The 17,281-nt window shown below is 50.7% G+C and overlaps 1 protein-coding gene across 1 annotated transcript in view; it reads left to right on the forward strand.

Moving 5' to 3' along the window:
• Positions 1-17,281, forward strand: part of OTOG (otogelin) — an 87,428-nt gene that overhangs the window by 17,357 nt on the left and 52,790 nt on the right. Inside the window, exons 16-23 of the mRNA XM_033862603.2 lie at positions 6,492-6,624; positions 7,507-7,684; positions 9,288-9,412; positions 10,295-10,507; positions 12,093-12,285; positions 13,643-13,717; positions 14,339-14,382; positions 15,892-16,051. Of these exons, the coding sequence (XP_033718494.1) occupies positions 6,492-6,624; positions 7,507-7,684; positions 9,288-9,412; positions 10,295-10,507; positions 12,093-12,285; positions 13,643-13,717; positions 14,339-14,382; positions 15,892-16,051 (1,121 nt within the window). The remainder of the gene's footprint in view (positions 1-6,491; positions 6,625-7,506; positions 7,685-9,287; positions 9,413-10,294; positions 10,508-12,092; positions 12,286-13,642; positions 13,718-14,338; positions 14,383-15,891; positions 16,052-17,281) is intronic.

Below are 17,281 nucleotides of genomic sequence, written 5' to 3' on the forward strand. Positions count from 1 at the left end.
TGATGCACACGGGCTTTCTCTAGTTGTAGCGAGTGGGGGCTACTCTTTGTTGTGGTGCGCGGGCTTCTCATTGCAGTGGCTTCTCTTGTTGTGAAGCATGGGCTCTGGGCACGCGGGCTTCAGTAGTTGTGGCACACAGGCTCAGCAGTTGTGGCACATGGGCTTAGTTGCTCCGCGGTATGTGGGATCTTCCTGGAGCAGGGCTCGAAACTGTGTCCCCTGCATTGGCAGGAGGATTCTTAACCACTGCACCACGAGGGAAATCCCTAGCTCCATTTTTCTTTCTCAGGATTGCTTTAGCTATTTGGGTTCTTTTGCATTTCCATACAAATTTAAAATTTTTTGTTCTAGCTCTGTGAAAAATGCCATTGGTAATTTGATAGGGATTGCATTGAATCTGTAGATTGCCTTGGGTAGTATAGTCATTTTGACAGTATTGATTCTTCCAATCCAAGAACATGGTATATCTTTCAATCTGTTTGTGTCATCTTTGATTTCTTTCATCAGCATCTTATAGCTTTTAGAATACAGGTCTTTTGTCTCCTTAGGTAGGTTTATTCCTAGGTATTTTATTCTTTTTGATGTGATGGTAAAAAAAAAATCTCTAAAATTTAATTCAACTTAAGTTTAATTCAACTTAATCTCTGCTTCCTTGGATTGTACCTTCAGCATCTCTATTCATTTATTCATTCGTTCATTCAGCATATACTGAACATCTATGTCTTCCAGAAGCTGTGTTGAGTCTTTGGGACTGGGATGAATTAGACCTGGCTCTGCCCTCCTGGACCTTACAGTTTGGTGCGTGAGGCAGACAAGTGACCCCCATAACCTACTATGTTACAGGAGCTGTGACAACATGGACAGTACAGAGTAGATCTGCATGGAGGAACTTTTCCCTGTTATTGTTTCACCCAGATGTCAGGTGGGAGGAGGAGGTGGATCAGGAAAGGCTTCCTAGAGGAGGTGAGCCCTGAGCTGTGTCAACCACTTGTGAACATAACTGAGCAAAAGGCCAACCTGCAGGTCTGGGGTAGATGCGAGCTTGTTTGTCTCTCAGTAGTGACTGCACTGTCCCTGAGCTGACCGTGCTAGCCAACCTCACCAGTCCTGGTCTGGTGGCACTGAAGCCCCTCCTAGCATAGAGGAGCAGGGGCTCACACCCCTAGCCGGCGGGGCCACCCCCAGTCCCTCCTCCCTGCTGGCTTCTGCAGCCCCAGCACTGAGGGCCCTGAGTGTGAGCAGACATCAGCTGGACATGCCCCTCGCTGGCCCTGGGGACCCATGCTGAGCTGTGGACTAGGTGGAGGGCTGGGCTTTCTCCCTCTTAGGCCTCAGTGGCCCCCACCCCTTTTTCTGCCAGAGGATGGCCTGGCCCTGACCTTGGCTGCTATCTGAGTCAAGAGAATACTTGTCCTCAAAAGTTGGGTCACTCTCATCACATCCTGAGGGTGGCAAAAGGCAAGGCAGACAGACACAGCCCAGCTGGGCTCCTTCCCACTTATGGAGGTCTGGCGTCTTAGAATACCTGAGGGCTGTGGGACCTTGGGAGGTCCCTTACTCAGCCCTCTCTCTAACGTGTCCCTGACTGGCTGGCCAGCCTCAGCCTGAGGTAACCTGCTTCAGTGCTGGATGGCGCCTCTTGATAGCACGTTTTTTTTACCATGAGCCGGGTCTCCCCCTTGTGACGTCATCCATGCTGATGAACTGATGGAGGGCCAGCTTTGGGCCAGTCCTGGGCTGGGCACGGTGAGGGTTACACAGATGAATCTGACCTGGTCTTACCTGCCAGGAGCTCACAGCCTGATGTGGGAGGTCCGTCACGTCCTCAGGTCGGTTGCTTCAGTATGAGATACAACACCATCAGTGCTGTAAGAGGGGAGTTCTGTGAAGGAAGAAATACCCCTGTGGGGTAGATGAAAGGAAGAGGGAAAGCCTCATGGCAGAGGTGGCATTTGAGCTGAGTGACCTAAAAAGTGGGCCTGGAAAGACAAACAGAAATAAAATATGTATATTTGAGGATGGGGAGGAAGGGCAATCCAGGAGGATTAGAGTACATGAGAAAGGCAGTGAGGTTGGAATGTTCTAGAATGCATTAACACAGAAGCAGAAGGACTTGGCAACTGGCTGACTGTGGCTGGTAAAGTTAGGGGGGATGTGGGAGAGAAGCAGGAAAAGTCAAAGAGGAAGCTGTGACTTCAGTCTGGGTGAACAGAATGGGGTGGGGTGAGGGCAGTGACGGAGAGGATGATGAAAACTACTGGCACAGTGCTAGGAACGTCCATCACTTCTGCATACAGCATCTAGTTTAAGGCTCAAAATACCCCCACTTGGTAGTTATTAGTATTCTCCCTATTTTCAATATGATGAGACAAGCTTACAGAGGCTTGGGGCATTTCTGACAACCCACAGCCAGCAGGAGGAAGAGCTGAGCCCGATCCAAGGCTGGGTGTTGTCCAGAAAGCCTGTCACAACCTATTTTTTTTTCTTTTTTTTTTTTTTGTGGTATGCGGGCCTCTCACTGTTGTGGCCTCTCCTGTTGCGGAGCACAGGCTCCGGACGCGCAGGCTCAGCGGCCATGGCTCACGGGCCCAGCCACTCTGCGGCTTGTGGGATCTTCCCAGACCGGGGCACGAACCTGTGTCCCCTGCATCGGCAGGCGGACTCTCAACCACTGCGCCACCAGGGAAGTCCACAACCTATTATTAACATCTTACGTTAATTACAAATAATGAGCCAGTATGGATACATCAGTAACTAAAGCCATAGCTTTTTCAGATTTCCTTAGTTTTTCACCTAATGTCATTTTTCTGTTCTAGGATACTACATTACATTTAGTCATCACATCTCCTTAGGCTCTTCTTGGCTGTTATAGTTTCTCACACTTCATTTTTGATGACCTTGAAAGTTTTGAGGAATACTGGTCACTTACTTTGTAGAATGCCCCTCTTTTGGAATTTGTATGATGTTTTTCTCATGGTTAGAGTGGGGTTGTGGGTTTTGGGGAGGAAGATTGGAGGTAAGGTGTCCTTTTCATCACATCTTACCAAGGGTACGCACTATCAACGTGGTTTATTATTGTTGATATGGACCTTGATCATCTAGCTGAGGTAGTGTTTGCCACCGAGAAGTTACTCTTTTTTCCCCCTTTCCATACTATTCTTCTCTTTGGAAGAAAAGTCGTTATGTTCAGCCCACACTTGAAGAATGGGGAGTTATGCTCCCCTCCTTGAAGCCACAGAATTTACGCAAGTTTTTCTGCAGATTCGTTTTTTTCTCTCTGATATATTTATTCAGTCACTTATATCAGCATGCGCTCATGGATATTTATTTTATTTTATTTTATTTATTTATTTATTTGCGGTACGCGGGCCTCTCACTGTTGTGGCCTCTCCCGTTGCGGAGCACAGGCTCCGGATGCGCAGGCCCAGCGGCCATGGCTCACGGGCCCAGCTGCTCCGCGGCATGTGGGATCTTCCCGGACCGGGGCACGAACCCGCCTCCCCTGCATCGGCAGGCGGACTCTCAGCCACTGCGCCACCAGGGAAGCCCTCATGGATACTTATTTTATAATTTGGTTTATAATCCAATACTTTTTAATTTTGTTACTCAGATTGTTCAGCTTTGGCCATTGGGCAGTCTTTCACGTGGCTCCTGTGTCCCTTTGACACACCTCCATCACTATGTGTGTGTGTATGTACTTCCTTAACCTTTCGGCCCTACAACATGTACCAGGCTCATCTTGTATATTTCCTGTCCCAGTCCTAGAATCAGCCATTTCTGCAAAAATATTACCAGGCTTTCTTGGTTCCTTTTATTAGAGAATGGTGTCAGAAACCAAGACCTGGGCACGCACTAGGTATGCTCATTGCTACTGGGGTATCATTTCTTTTAGGCCATTTCAGCTGACAGAGAAAGGAAATATATGAATAACCCATGCATATCCTTGTCTAACCAACATATATACACATATCAATAAATATTTCTGTAAATAACCATATGATGTGTGCTAATCAGGAGTTCATACTCATGTTCCAACTCCAAGGTACTGCCATATGGATCATTCTAGCCTCCTCCCCTCGCTTATCTCTAAACACCCACTCCAACAGTCAGAAACCTGGCTTCCATTATTCACCTATTCATTTACCTAACTGTTCAATTCCAGTATACATGTAGGAGTATCAGAATTATTATCCTTATCTCCATGGGAAATAACTTTATCAAGTAGAGTACAGTGCTTCGGCACAATTCCTTTTGCTCTTAGTCTTACAAACTCCATTTATTTCCAAAGTAACTTAGGTCAACAGCTTTCCCCAAAACCCCTTTAGTGAGGTTGCTTCATATATTTGTAATATATTAGATGCTTCTGTCACAGTCTGCATTCCATTCTGGGATCCCCTGACCTCCTACATGATTTTTTTAGATTGCACACATTAGCGTTCACTCTTTGTGCTGTAAAGTTCTGTGGCTTTGATAAATGCAACCCCAAAGTATTTCATGCACTTTTCTTATATGTATCCAATAGGGTGAACCAACCACATGTTGTATCTCTATTTTGCAGAGGAGAGAACAGAGGTTTGTAGAAGTTAAGTGTGTTCTTTAGGGTCTTATGGTTTTCAGTGACATCAGGATTTGAACCTAAGACTGACTAAAGGTGCAGGCTTTCTTCCTGCACCAGTGACATGTCCAGGGGGGACCAGAGGATAAGTGGGTTTGACAAAGAAGGTGATGTTTTAGGCACGATGATTTTGAGCTGTTTCAGGGATTGTCCCCTTGGGCAGAAACTTAAAAGAAAGGTCATAACTGGTTGTACAATGTCTTTCTGAAAAATTTCAAGCTCTGATCAGTTCATTTCAATGCTCGATTGTATTACTTTCCTGTTACACTTTCTCTGGCTGTCTTTGAACTTAGGATAAAGTTCAAAAATATTACAAAGCTCTGCCTAAGCTGGCCCCTGCCTACCTCGTTTTTTTTTTTTTTTAATGAATATGTTGAAGTCCTAACTCTTAATTAATTTATTTATTTTTGCTGTGTTGCGTCTTCGTTTCTGTGCGAGGGCTTTCTCTAGTTGTGGCAAGCGGGGGCCACTCTTCATCGCGGTGCGTGGACCTCTCACTATCACGGCCTCTCTTGTTGCGGAGCACAGGCTCCAGACGCGCAGGCTCAGTAGTTGTGGCTCACGGGCCTAGCTGCTCCGCGGCACGCGGGATCCTCCCAGACCAGGGCTCGAACCTGTGTTCCCTGCATTAGCAGGCAGATTCTCAACCACTGCGCCACCAGGGAAGCCCTCTGCCTACCTCTTGAACCTTAAACCACTTTGCCCAGTGGGCTCTGACCCCTCTGGTCTTCTTTTACATCCTTGAATACAGTAAAAGCCTTCCTGTCAGGGATTTTGTACAGGTTGTTCCTTCTGCCTAGATGTCTTCCCCATTGCCTTCTTCCGTTACCCAGCCAGCTTCCATGCATCCTTCTGATCTCAGCTCAAATGGCTCTTGAGCTTTTTTCCCATGCCTCAGTTTTCTGATCTGCATAATGGAGTAGTTAGTAGTACTTACTGAATAAGATTGCTATGATGATTAGGTGCGTAAATATGTTTAAAAATATATCCGAATGGTACTTGAACATAACTCTAAAGTTAGCTGTTATTATTATGTTATAATAATATTGTAGTATAACTGTTATATTATTGTTATGATTATTGTTACATTACTACATATTGTTACATTATTGTTATTGATTATTGTTACATTACTATTATCATTCCCTAGGATGACCTTTCCTATCTCTGCAGGCTAAGTCTCGTTCCCTCACTAAATGCTTTCCTAGCACCCTACACCTCTTTTCAGCACTGATCAAAATAATAATTAACCAACTTTGTAATTACTTATTTAATGTCTGTATCCCACACGAATATCTATTCTTCTTGAGGGCAGGGACTATATCATTTTCATCATGTATGACTGTGTGACCATCTTCTGTGGAAGGGAGGTATGAATGGGCCCAATGTGTACTACCCATTTCAGAGATGAGAACCTGAGGCCTAGAGAATATTAGCTCATTTCCTGCCTGCTTATGAGTGGAGCTTGATACTCTGCAAGATGTGACACATAGAAAGAGCTACATAAACACCCATACAAGGATGAAATTAAAGTCCTGGATTGCAGTCAAGTGGGGAGGCCAGTGTTTCTGGGGCTGGACTCTGGGTCATCTGGGGTCCATCTCTGCTCTGTGTCATAGCCTGAGGGTTGACTATCATTTTTATTTGTATTTTCCCAGTTCTGCCACTAACCTTCTCCAGTCTGTGCCTCTGCCTTACCATTCCCCAGATGAAAGCATTTGGTTAGAGGACCCCTAATGTCCTTTGGGCCTCTGTCACTGTGGGGAGGCTTCCCCTAGCCTCAGACTGTGCTGAAATCCCTGCCTTTGGAGGGCTCTGTTGGGACCAACAGGCAAGACAGACTAACTCTGCCCCTTTGGCCTTCCTTTCTCTCTAGAACCAGGATGGAGTCTGTGTCCAGTCAGTGTCAGTGATTCTGCATCAGGACCCTCGGAGGCAGGTGACCCTGACCCAAGCAGGGGATGTCCTTCTGTTTGACCAGTACAAGGTCACCCCACCCTACACAGACGGTACGGCCCTGGTGGATGAGAGCTAGCTGAAAGGTGGCGGCCCAGGCTCTTCTGGCCAAAGGCACTGCCACACGGGCAACAGCTCACATTCTAATACTGGGTGAATCAGGCCAGGGGGACACCTTGGTCCCAGGAACATGGACTCTGGACTTATAAAATTGTCTTTGTCCCCATCCCGACATGACAGTGGGCTTCATGGCAGTATGATGGCTTCTCCTAACATTAGGATATTAATGGAGCTGTCTTCCATCCCTACTCTCACTATCTATTAATTATTATCCTTTCTGATTTCACAAGGTATTTGTGATAGCTCGTAGGAAGCACATCTAACAAAAATGGCAAAACTATTAAGAAATAAAATGGCACCAGAAAAAAATTAAAAAAGAAAAAAGGATAAGGGCTCAAGATTGAGAAGAGGGGAGATGCAAGAGTGTAAAGAGCCCTGCCCCCCGAAAAAAAGGCAAGCCACAAAATGTGTAAAATTCACTACAACTGAATCTAAAACTTAAAATTGCTACAATTGAATCAGAAATCATATTGTGAGCTTCCTGGTAGTCACTGTGGGAAAAAAAAAGGGTAGTTAACAGAATTCTCCTTTGCTAGAAAAGGAAACACACGACTTAGGGAGGCAAAGCTTTAATTGGCACTCGATGCTAGAAGAAATTTCTCAGCGGGAGCTGCCATGGTAGGTTATTCCTGGGTCCTGACTTAATCATTGAATAGGATTTTCTCAAGGCTCCCCAAACCAACCCCCAGGCAGAGCCTCACTGTGTGTGAAGACTGGGCTGGGTATGGGGGTCAGCGTGGGCCATGCAGGTGGTGGCGGTGGATGGGGTGATACTGTCTGAACCTCCTACATCCCCGCTCCGGTTCTGTGCCCAGACGCCTTTGAAATCCGGAGGCTCTCGTCCGTGTTCCTGCGCGTGAGGACCAACGTGGGTGTGCGGGTGCTCTATGACCGCGAAGGACCGCGGCTATACCTGCAGGTGGACCAGCGATGGGTAGAAGACACTGTGGGCCTCTGCGGCACCTTCAACGGCAACACGCAGGACGACTTCCTGTACGTGCCCTGACCCGGAACTGGAAGGAGAGGGGGAGGCAGGCCCCTTAAGAGTGTGTGCGGGCGGGCTGGCGCTGCCTAGGAACGTTTCTCCCGGGCTGCCGTGGGTTCTCAGTGTTCCCAACGTGCACCATTGATTATTTAGTCCTCTACATTTAAATTTAAGTATGTTTCTTTAAAGCAGTGGTTCACAGTCTTTCTTGCGCCAAAGAATCATCCCGGGAGCTTGTTAAAATGCTGATTCCTGGGCCCCACTCCTCAAGAATCTGATTTAGGATACTGCCCGGGAATCTAATTTTTAATAAGCACCTCTGTGATTCTAGTCTGTGAGGTCTAGAGAGATACCTTGAGAAATACTGTTTTACAGTGAGGTCTTAATATGGGTGGACCTCAGGCTGAGTTTGATCTGGCTCACGGTTTTGTCTGTTTTAACTGGTTGTGAACACTTTTAGATGAGTGTGAGCCCCCAGTAAACCAATGATGCCCAAACCCTTGCTTTCTATCCCACCAGGCCATTTTAACTCACGTACCTTTCCTGCCTGGTGCTTGTGGTTTGCATCCTGTGAGCCTCCCCGTGTTCTGGGGAGGGGTATTTCCCATGGACCGACAGAGAGTTGAGAGAAAAGTCTATCTAGGCATGGACACAGTTGAGGAATTTGAGAGAGGACGAGAGTCTGACCTTCCAGAAGGGAGAACAAAGGGTTGATCTTGACGGCTGAAGGTTCTGGCCAGTCCTTCAAGTTACATGCGTTGGGTGATGCAGAAGGAAACATGAGAGGCTTTCTTCAGACAGAAATGAGAATTTGTTTGGAAAAGCAAGAACAGGAAAAACCTGGGAGCTTTTCCATGCATGTACATTTTAAAATGTAGCACCCTACTCTGCCTTGCCTGGTGGAGCTGATGTCAGCGCAGCTGGTTAGAATGGTGAGGGCAGACCTTGTTTAGTGTGGGCTGCTTGCCATGCTGCTAACCGTGAACTCTGGGTGGCAATACTGCTCTGTGTAACTTGAGTGTTCCCACTGCTCCGGAGCAATAACGTGCCTGTGGTGGGCGCCAGGCAGAACCTGCCCCTCGTGGACACTATGATCTCTCTCCATTTTACCGTCTACACCCAGTTCGGTGACCTTTGGAGACTGGTGTTGTCTAGGAAACATGCTTCTCCCCTTCCCCCTTTTATTGCCCCTCATGTGACTATTTCCCACCTGGAAAGAGAGGGAGGGCAAAGGAGTTTGGGGGAACTGCCCTTGGGGGAGGGAAGAGGAAGTCTTGATGTGGTGAAGTTTGGTTGATGGTGTCCCTGTTTATCTCTTTCTGACATGAAGAACTGGGGTGGGTGGTGAGGGGGACAGTGTGTGGCCTCAAGCCCGTCAGGAGCCTGTTGAACGTGATGGGTGTGTGTGTGCACGCACATTTGTAATTGTATGTGCTTGAATGTGTCTGTGTAGATCCCCTTGGCTGTTTGCGTGTCTGGCATATATTTGTGTTCCGTGGGTGTGTGTGCATGTGTGTACATGGGCAGGTGGATGCTTACCTGGGTGTATGCTGTACGTTCACTTGGGTGCACGTGGGCCAGTGTGTGAATGTGGCTCTGCCGTGGCTGCAGGTCCCCAGTGGGTGTGCCTGAGAGCACCCCACAACTCTTTGGCAATTCTTGGAAAACACTGTCCGCCTGCTTCCCGCTGGTCTCTGGCTCCCCGGTGGACCCCTGTGATGTGCACCTGCAAGCCGGTGAGGTGATCGGGGAGGGGAGGGAGGATGGGTGTGACTGGTTTGAGAGAGATGAGATGGGAAGCTGGGCATGAGGATGTTGACCACATCGGGTAGGAGTGATCAGAAAGGAGAAGGTACGGGGAGGGGACTGGGCTTCCCTTCTGGTGAGGGGCAGGCAGAAGGGAACCTCACGTCCTATCCCTGTCACCTACACACACATTTGTACAAGCTCCCCCATCCCAGGGCAAAAGTCCGAGGTCTCACAGTGGCCCCACCAGGCTCTACGCTCTCCTCCCATCCCCCTTATCTCACCTCCTCCCCCATCCACCTCCCACCCTCCCCCTTCCTCCAGCTGCACTGGCCTCCTTGCTCTCTTCCTACACAGCCTGGTCCTTCTCTCCAGGTCTTTGCACTTGCTGTTCCCTTCACCTGGAATGTTTTTCCCTCATAAACACATGCCTCACTCTCTCACCTCTTTCGAGTTTTTGGTCAAACATCTTTCCACTGAGGGCTTCGGACCACTGGGTTTAAAATCACAGTTCCCCTCCCGCCCCAACTTGCAATCCCCATTCTCCTTCCTAGCTTTCTCTCTCTCCTTAGATTCTTCCCCTTTAATTTACTATGTAAGTCGTCTAGTGATGGTCTCCAACCAGAATGTCTGCTGTATGAGGGCAGGGACTTTTGTCTGTTTCGTTCCCTCCCTCGACTCCTTCTGGCATATGGATTCATGCCTGGCATGAGGAATGCATTGCACGAGTGCCTGTGCATGCGCACACACATACACACACACTCCCGTGTACAGAGTCCCCTGAGCTGTGGGGAAGGAGGGAGGGAGAGACTGGGGCCTGGGGCACCAGGCAAACTAGACCTCTGACCCTCGGCCTGTTTGTCTGTCTCCAGCCTCCTATGCCCTGCAGTCCTGCAGCGTGCTCACTGGGGAGCTGTTTGCGCCCTGCTCCACGTACCTGAGCCCTGTGCCCTACTTTGAGCAGTGCCGCCGGGACACTTGCCGCTGTGGGCAGCCCTGCCTGTGTGCCACGCTAGCCCACTATGCCCGCCTGTGCCAGCGCCATGGGCTCCCCGTCGACTTCCGTGCCCACCTGCCAGCCTGTGGTGAGCGCCCCATGCTTGTGTGCCCATGTGAGGACGGCTGGAGGAGCCAGAGCTCCAGATCTGAGTGTCCACCTGCCCCCCTGACCTCTCCCCTGGGACGTCCTACAGTCTCCTCCAGCCTAACACCCCTTCCTCCCAAACTGCTTCTCCTCCTGTGCTCTCCACCTCTGCCGAGGGCCCCCATCCATGGATTACCCAGGCCTGACACCTGGGCACGTGTCACCTCCAGTCCACCTCCAAGTCCTGTAAGTCTGGTCAACTGCAAGTTCAGCCAGTTCTCACCACTGCCATTGCCACCACCCTAGTCACAGCTACCTAACATGTGTCCCTATAGCCTCTTCTCACTGCAGCCAGAGTGAACTTTCTAAAGATCACTGGCTGTGTGGCCCTCAGGTTTGAGTGCACACGTGGCTCAATGGGCCTGGGCTGGCCCGTACCCACCCCCACTCCCACCCCAGGCCACATACCTCTCCATGTCTTGGTCATCTCTGTGCCCCCAGCCCCAGCACAGGGCCTCACTCTCAGTAAGCTTTTAGCAAATGTTTGTTGAATAAATGGAAAAGGCACAGTACAGTAAGTCTCCTATGTATGAATGAGTTCCGTTCCTACAGCATGTTCGTAAGTTCAGTTTGTTCGTAAGTCAAACAAAGTTAGCCTAAGGTACCCAACTAACACAATCGGCTGTATAGTACTGTACTATAATAGGTTTATAATACGTTCACATCTTTGAAAGTTCATAACTCGAAGGTTCGTATGTAGGGGGCTTACTGTACTGGGAGTCAGGAGACCTGAGTTTTATTCTAGCCCTGCAGGTAACTTTCTGTGTGTGTGTGACAAGGCCCTGCCCGTCTCTGAGTCAAAGTTTCTCCAGAGCTGGTTGGATAGGACCACATTAGAATCATCATGGGAACTTTTAAAAAATGCACCTGTCTGAGCCATATCCAGTATCAATTAAAACAATGTATCTGGCAGTGAGGGGCAGGGGTCAGCATTTTTAAAAGCTCCCAGGTGGCTTTGATGCGCAGCCAGGGTGAGAACAACTGGGCTTGGCAGTCTAGGTGGCTCTACTGGCCCTGACAGACTGTGGGAGACCCCAGGGCAGTGGGATGGTGTCCAGATGAGGAGAGGGCAACGCTGAGTCTTGGACAAAGGGCCCCGAGAGGCTGCTGGAGGGAGCACAATTGATCTTCATAACCCATGGAAGCGAGAGAGGCAGAAGTGTGTGTGTATTTACAAACCTGTGCTTGTGTGTCTGTGGGTGAGTGCAGGGCTGTCAGGGGGCAGTGATTTCCACTCCTTCCCCAGTATCACTACCTAAGAGGAATGCCCTGCAGAGAAAAGGAAATACCAATGGCAGGGTCCAGGCTGAACTTGGGAGGTGGGACCCACCTCTGTGGCTCTGCCATTCTGGTGTAGTGGGAGGCAGGCTGGGTTCAGATCTCAGCTGTGACCTTGACCTGCTGTGTGACCTTGGACAAATGTCTTAACTTCTCTGGTTCTCAGTTCTCCTCTTTATGATGATGACTCCACCCCACACAGTTGTGAGTAAGAGAGAAACAAAGCACAGTTACATTCCTCACTACAGCACTGTCCTGTGAGGCTACCAAGGAGTACAGCCCCTGTGTGGCTCCGTGTGGACAAACCTGCCAGGACCTAGCCGGCCCTGAGGCCTGTGGAGTTGATGGTGACGGCGACCTCAGCGGGGACGAGTGTGTGGAGGGCTGTGCCTGCCCACCAGACACCTATCTGGACACCCAGGCTGACCTCTGTGTTCCCAGGTGAGCAGGCTGGCTTGAGCTCTGTGTCAGGTGGTGATGAGGCTGGGGGTCTCCAGAGCATATGAAACTGGGGTGCCTGACTGGGCCTCTCATGTCCCTACTTCATCTCACAATCTCGGGGCAGAGCTTGGAGGGTAAGCTGGGTCAGTGGTCGGGTGGGCTTCCTCTTCTAGACACCCCTCCCCCTTCCCTGGCCTCTCTTCTCAGCTCTGGCTCTTTGCTCCAGCCCAGAACAACCCCGCAGAGCCAACAGGGTCTCTGCCCTCATCTCTCCTCTCCTTCCACAAATCTTTACTGACCATGTATGTTCCAGACATTTCTAGGCCCCGGGAGTTCAGCAACGAACAAAACAGAGTCCTGCCCTCACAGAGCTCACATTCTGGGTGGTGAGACAGATAATAAGCAAATAAACAGATCCTTCATGGGTCTGGTGGTGACAAGAGCTATAAAGCCAAATACAGCAGAGTGAGAACAGAGGGTCCTGGGACAGGGAGGGGTTACCGTTATGTCATATGAAGTGAGCATGGGAGGAAGGCCTTTCTGATGAGGTGACATTTGAGCAGAGATTTGAGTGAAGAGTGCTGTAGGCGGAGGGGCACAAGGGGAAGGCCCTGAGACCTGCCTGTGGGCATTCTCGGTGTGGCTAGAGGGCAGAGTTGCGGGGGAGGTGGGAGGTGGTGACCTCACCTCACAGGATCCTGGGGCTGACTGCCAAGGTCCTTGTTCCCCTCCAGGCCTATTTCTCCATCTGTAAAATGGTATCACATTCAACTGAATAATGGGGGAGCTGGAGAGAAGCCCCTTTAGGGAGCATATTTGATTCACTCACTCAGAGACCTTTTGTAGCTACAGTCCTTCCTTGAGATCCAGATGTGTGCCCTGCCCCGACCCCTTGAGTTTGAGCATTGCCAGAGAAGGGAGCCTCTGAGGGTTATATGGGATGGAGGAGGATTTAGAGGGAGAAGGTGGTGAGAAGCACTGGGGTTGGATGAGTTCAGACATCCCTTCCAGCCCTCGACTGCTCTGCTTCAAGGCCTGCACTTGGCCGTAACCGGCAGGTGCCATGGGAGGTATGTGAGAAGGCAACACGGCCTTTGGCCTCAGATGACCTACGAGAGGAGGCTGCAGAGACGGTAGCATAAGGTTCTCCGCCGTATGCTAGAAAGATGACGTATTTGGAGGGCCTAGCCTGGTGTTCACAGTATTTTAACAACCTGTGTGGTGTAGGCACTGAGCCATCAGAACGGATGCTGGGTCTGAATGCCCCTGGCTGGCTGAGGGGTGGGGCCCCTGTCCTTGGCTGTTCCTGCCCCAGCTCCTGAGCTGGCCCACCTTTCTCTGTTCCCGGCTTGTACAGGAACCAGTGCTCCTGCCACTTCCAAGGAATGGATTATCCCCCTGGAGACAGTGACATCCCATCTCTAGGCCACTGGTGAGCTCCCTAGACAGCAGCACTATTATCTTCTCTTTATTATTGTTATTTTTTAATTTTATTTAAAAAATTTTTTTGCGGTACGCGGGCCTCTCACTGCTGGGGCCTCTCCCGTTGCGGAGCACAGGCTCCGGACGCACAGACTCAGCGGCCATGGCTCACGGGCCCAGCCACTCCGTGGCATGTGGGATCTTCCCGGACCGGGGCATGAACCCGTGTTCCCTGCATCGGCAGGCAGACTCTCAACCACTGCGCCACCAGGGAAGCCCTATTATTATTATTTTTAATCTTAGTCTGGCTGCGCCGCAGGGCATGTGGGAACTTCCCAGACCAGGGATCGAACCCGCGCCCCCTGCAGTGGAAGCATGGAGTCTTAACCACTGGACCACCAGGGAAGTCCTATTATCCTCTCTTTAAATGGAAGTTGCTGACTAAAGAAAATTCAGCAGTGCAAAACTTTCCATGAAGCGACACCCACCCTCCCCCTCTGCACAGGGAGCCAGGGACAGAAGTGGGCATGTCCTTCTGAATCCTGCAGTAACCTGAGTGCAGTAACTCGAGGTCTCCAGGCCCTGCAGTGACTGGGTGGGCTGATCCCAGTGCCTCTCTCTCTCTCTGCAGCCACTGCAAAGATGGGGTCATGAGCTGTGGTAGCAGAGCCCCAGGTAAGGGTGACAGGGAGGGTGGGGCCTCCTTCATGGTAGTGGGGTTGTGGAGAGCTCGAGGACAGACCAGGACAGGGACACCCCACCCCAGGTCTTGTGCCACAGCGAGCCTTCTGTGTTCTTTGCCCTCTCGGGAAAGGTTCCAACTTGGAGGGTGGCATTGTGAAATCCTGTCCCAACCTCAGCCCCACTCAAGTGGCTGTCCCTCCTGCTTCTCGAGAAGATACTGAGACTCCATCTCCCTCAGGGGTAACCAGCTGGGGTATCTGGACAGTCCCTTGACCTCCCCTGGGTCCTGGATTTTCTCTGTCTGAACCATCACGTGTCTACTGAGGCTGACTCTGTGTCCAGTGCGGGATGTGGGATCACAGCAGTGGGGAGGAGAGGCTGAGCCTTTGAGACGCTCACAGGCAGTAGAGATGGGGGCATCAGGGTGGCACCCTGGTGGATCAGCCTGTGAGGGCCTTGGAGGTGGTAGGGCAAGGAGGCTGGAGCCTTCAGGGAGGACCTCCTGGGGTGGATGATGCCGCTAAGTATGGAGATTGGCACAGAGGAGATCAGAGAATAGTCATATGGCAGGTGGCAAAGAGCAGGGCCTCCAAACTCAGGTAGCCCTGGGTTCAAATCCTGCCCAGCACTCACTACCTGTGCAGCCCTGGGTAACTCACTTCACCTCTCTGAACCTTCACTTCCTCTTTTGTATATAACCTAGATTCCTATGTTCTCCCCACGTTTCGTGTATGTCCCTGAGAGTGTTTTTCTTTTTGTTGTTTCTGGCTTCAGGTTTCTGCCCTTTAGGACTTTTATTTCATCTCCTGTAGCTACCCCTTTCTCTCTGTTCCATCCCAGGGTGGGCATAGAACTCAGACCCCCTTTATTGATTTTCCTAAAAAAGATCGCTCACATGGTGTAAGTGTAAATGGCCGACACGACTGAAGGCTCTGGGAGAGAGAGTGGGTTTATGTCACAGAAATACAGGTAAATGGGAAGTTGACTTCCATGTTGTTAAAAGTCCCCTGGCCACCTGCCACACTGCATGGCTATCCTCTTTCTGGCTCCTCTTCTGGTCCCTCTGGGGCACTTCCTCTCACCTTATCATGCCTTTGAGCGCAGAAGTGACTTCTCTCCATTATATGGGAAAATAGGGGATAGTAATACCTCACAGAGTTGTTGCAGGATTGAATAAGAAAATGCACATGAGGGCCCTGGAACAATACCTGGTTGAAAGGACACGTCCAGTAATTGGTACTGGTGGTGGTTGTCCTATTGTGGGACAGCACATACCCCTCCCACCCACTGTGATGTGCACTTGGGAACTCAAGGAATGCCTCAGGGGCAGCAAGGGCATGAGAAAGCATCAGAGCCCCATCTCTGCCTGCATCCTCCAGATGTTGGTCCCCAGGTCTCCCTGGCCCCCGCTGCCGCCCAGGAACCCACCCCAGGCCCAGGTGTTCCAAGCATCCTGCTGAGTGTCCAGGCTCTTGCCAGCACCACCCTCTCCTCTTCCAGCTGCTGCCTGTCCAGCAGGCCAGGTCTTCGTGAACTGCAGTGACCTGCACACCGACCCTGAGCTGAGCAGAGAGAGGACGTGTGAGCAGCAGCTGCTGAACCTGAGCCTGAGCGTGCCAGCCCGTGGCCCCTGCCTCTCAGGATGCGCCTGTCCCCAAGGGTATGTATCTGTGTTGCAATGGGTTACCACTCCCGAAGGCTGGCAGAACCAGGGACCATAGCGTGGAGTGAGGGGCAGGGAAAACCTCACACAGCCTTGCAGGGAGGCATCAGCCCACAGCTGGCCAGTGACAGTATAATGACTAGCGAGAATCTGAGAAAGAGCAGGAGGGTGGGGAGCCAAGCCGGAGCGGGGTCCACCTGCCTCTGCTTCTCACCAGCATGTGGCCTTGGACAAGGAAGGGGCCTAGCTCCTTTGAGGCTCAGTTTTTCATCTGTAAAATGGGAATAATAATACTTTCTACCACCTCAAGAGATTGTTGGAGGATTAAGTGAGGTGCCAACCACTGGGTGGGTGCCGGGCATACCCTAGAGGCCTCATGGGCTGAAGACTATGAGAGAGGAAACCCGTGTTTAGCTCTCAACCTTCATCCCTGCAAAATTCTGACCAGGTGGAGGGCTCAGGCCCCTGTAATACTTGAAAAAGAAAGGCCCCACCCTGTGGAAGTAGTCTCCCTCCTGGGTGCCCGAGATGCTGCCATCACAGCTGGGTGACCTGCATGAGCTGAGTTTTGTAGGTTGCCTCATTGATGCTCTACATGCCGAGGTGGCTGCAGGGGCCCAGCACCCCGCTCTGCCAGTTCTCGTTCCTGATGCTGGTCTTGCTTCAGGTCTAGGCTGAGAAGACAGTTGGGCACCTCATCCCATGACTTGGCAGCACTGGGCTGTGTCCTCAGCCTGTGTGGAGAACAGGGCTAAACTGGGAGTCCCAGCCCAGGCCTGGCAGCCAAAGGACGTGAGAAGGGGGTCAGAGCTTCTAGGGTGGGAAAGGGAGGGAATAGTCAGTTGGAGTTTTGCTGTTTATAAAACACCTTGTTGTAATGATCTCCTTCAATCTCAGAGCATCCTCGGGAGAAAGGAGGGGAGGATCATTATTCCCATTTTGCAGATGAAGACACTGAGGTCAAGGGTGGGGTGCAGGGAAGTGGTCTGCCCAGAGATCCATGACTCAAACCCAACTCTGCTTACTGCAAACCCTGCCCTTTGGCCAGAGCGTGCTGGCTCTGTGAGGCCTGGAGTCTGGTCCCCTACACAGAGGTCATGATGTGGTTTATGAGCCTGCCCTTTCCCAGGCAAGGACATCCACAAGGGAGCCCTGTGAGGTTTGGAGAACTCGCACAGGACCTTAGGCCCAAGACTCTGCATTTCTAACAAGCTCCCAGGGGTTGCT

The sequence above is a fragment of the Tursiops truncatus genome, chromosome 8 (assembly GCF_011762595.2).
Source record: "Tursiops truncatus isolate mTurTru1 chromosome 8, mTurTru1.mat.Y, whole genome shotgun sequence".
Lineage (NCBI taxonomy): Eukaryota > Metazoa > Chordata > Mammalia > Artiodactyla > Delphinidae > Tursiops > Tursiops truncatus.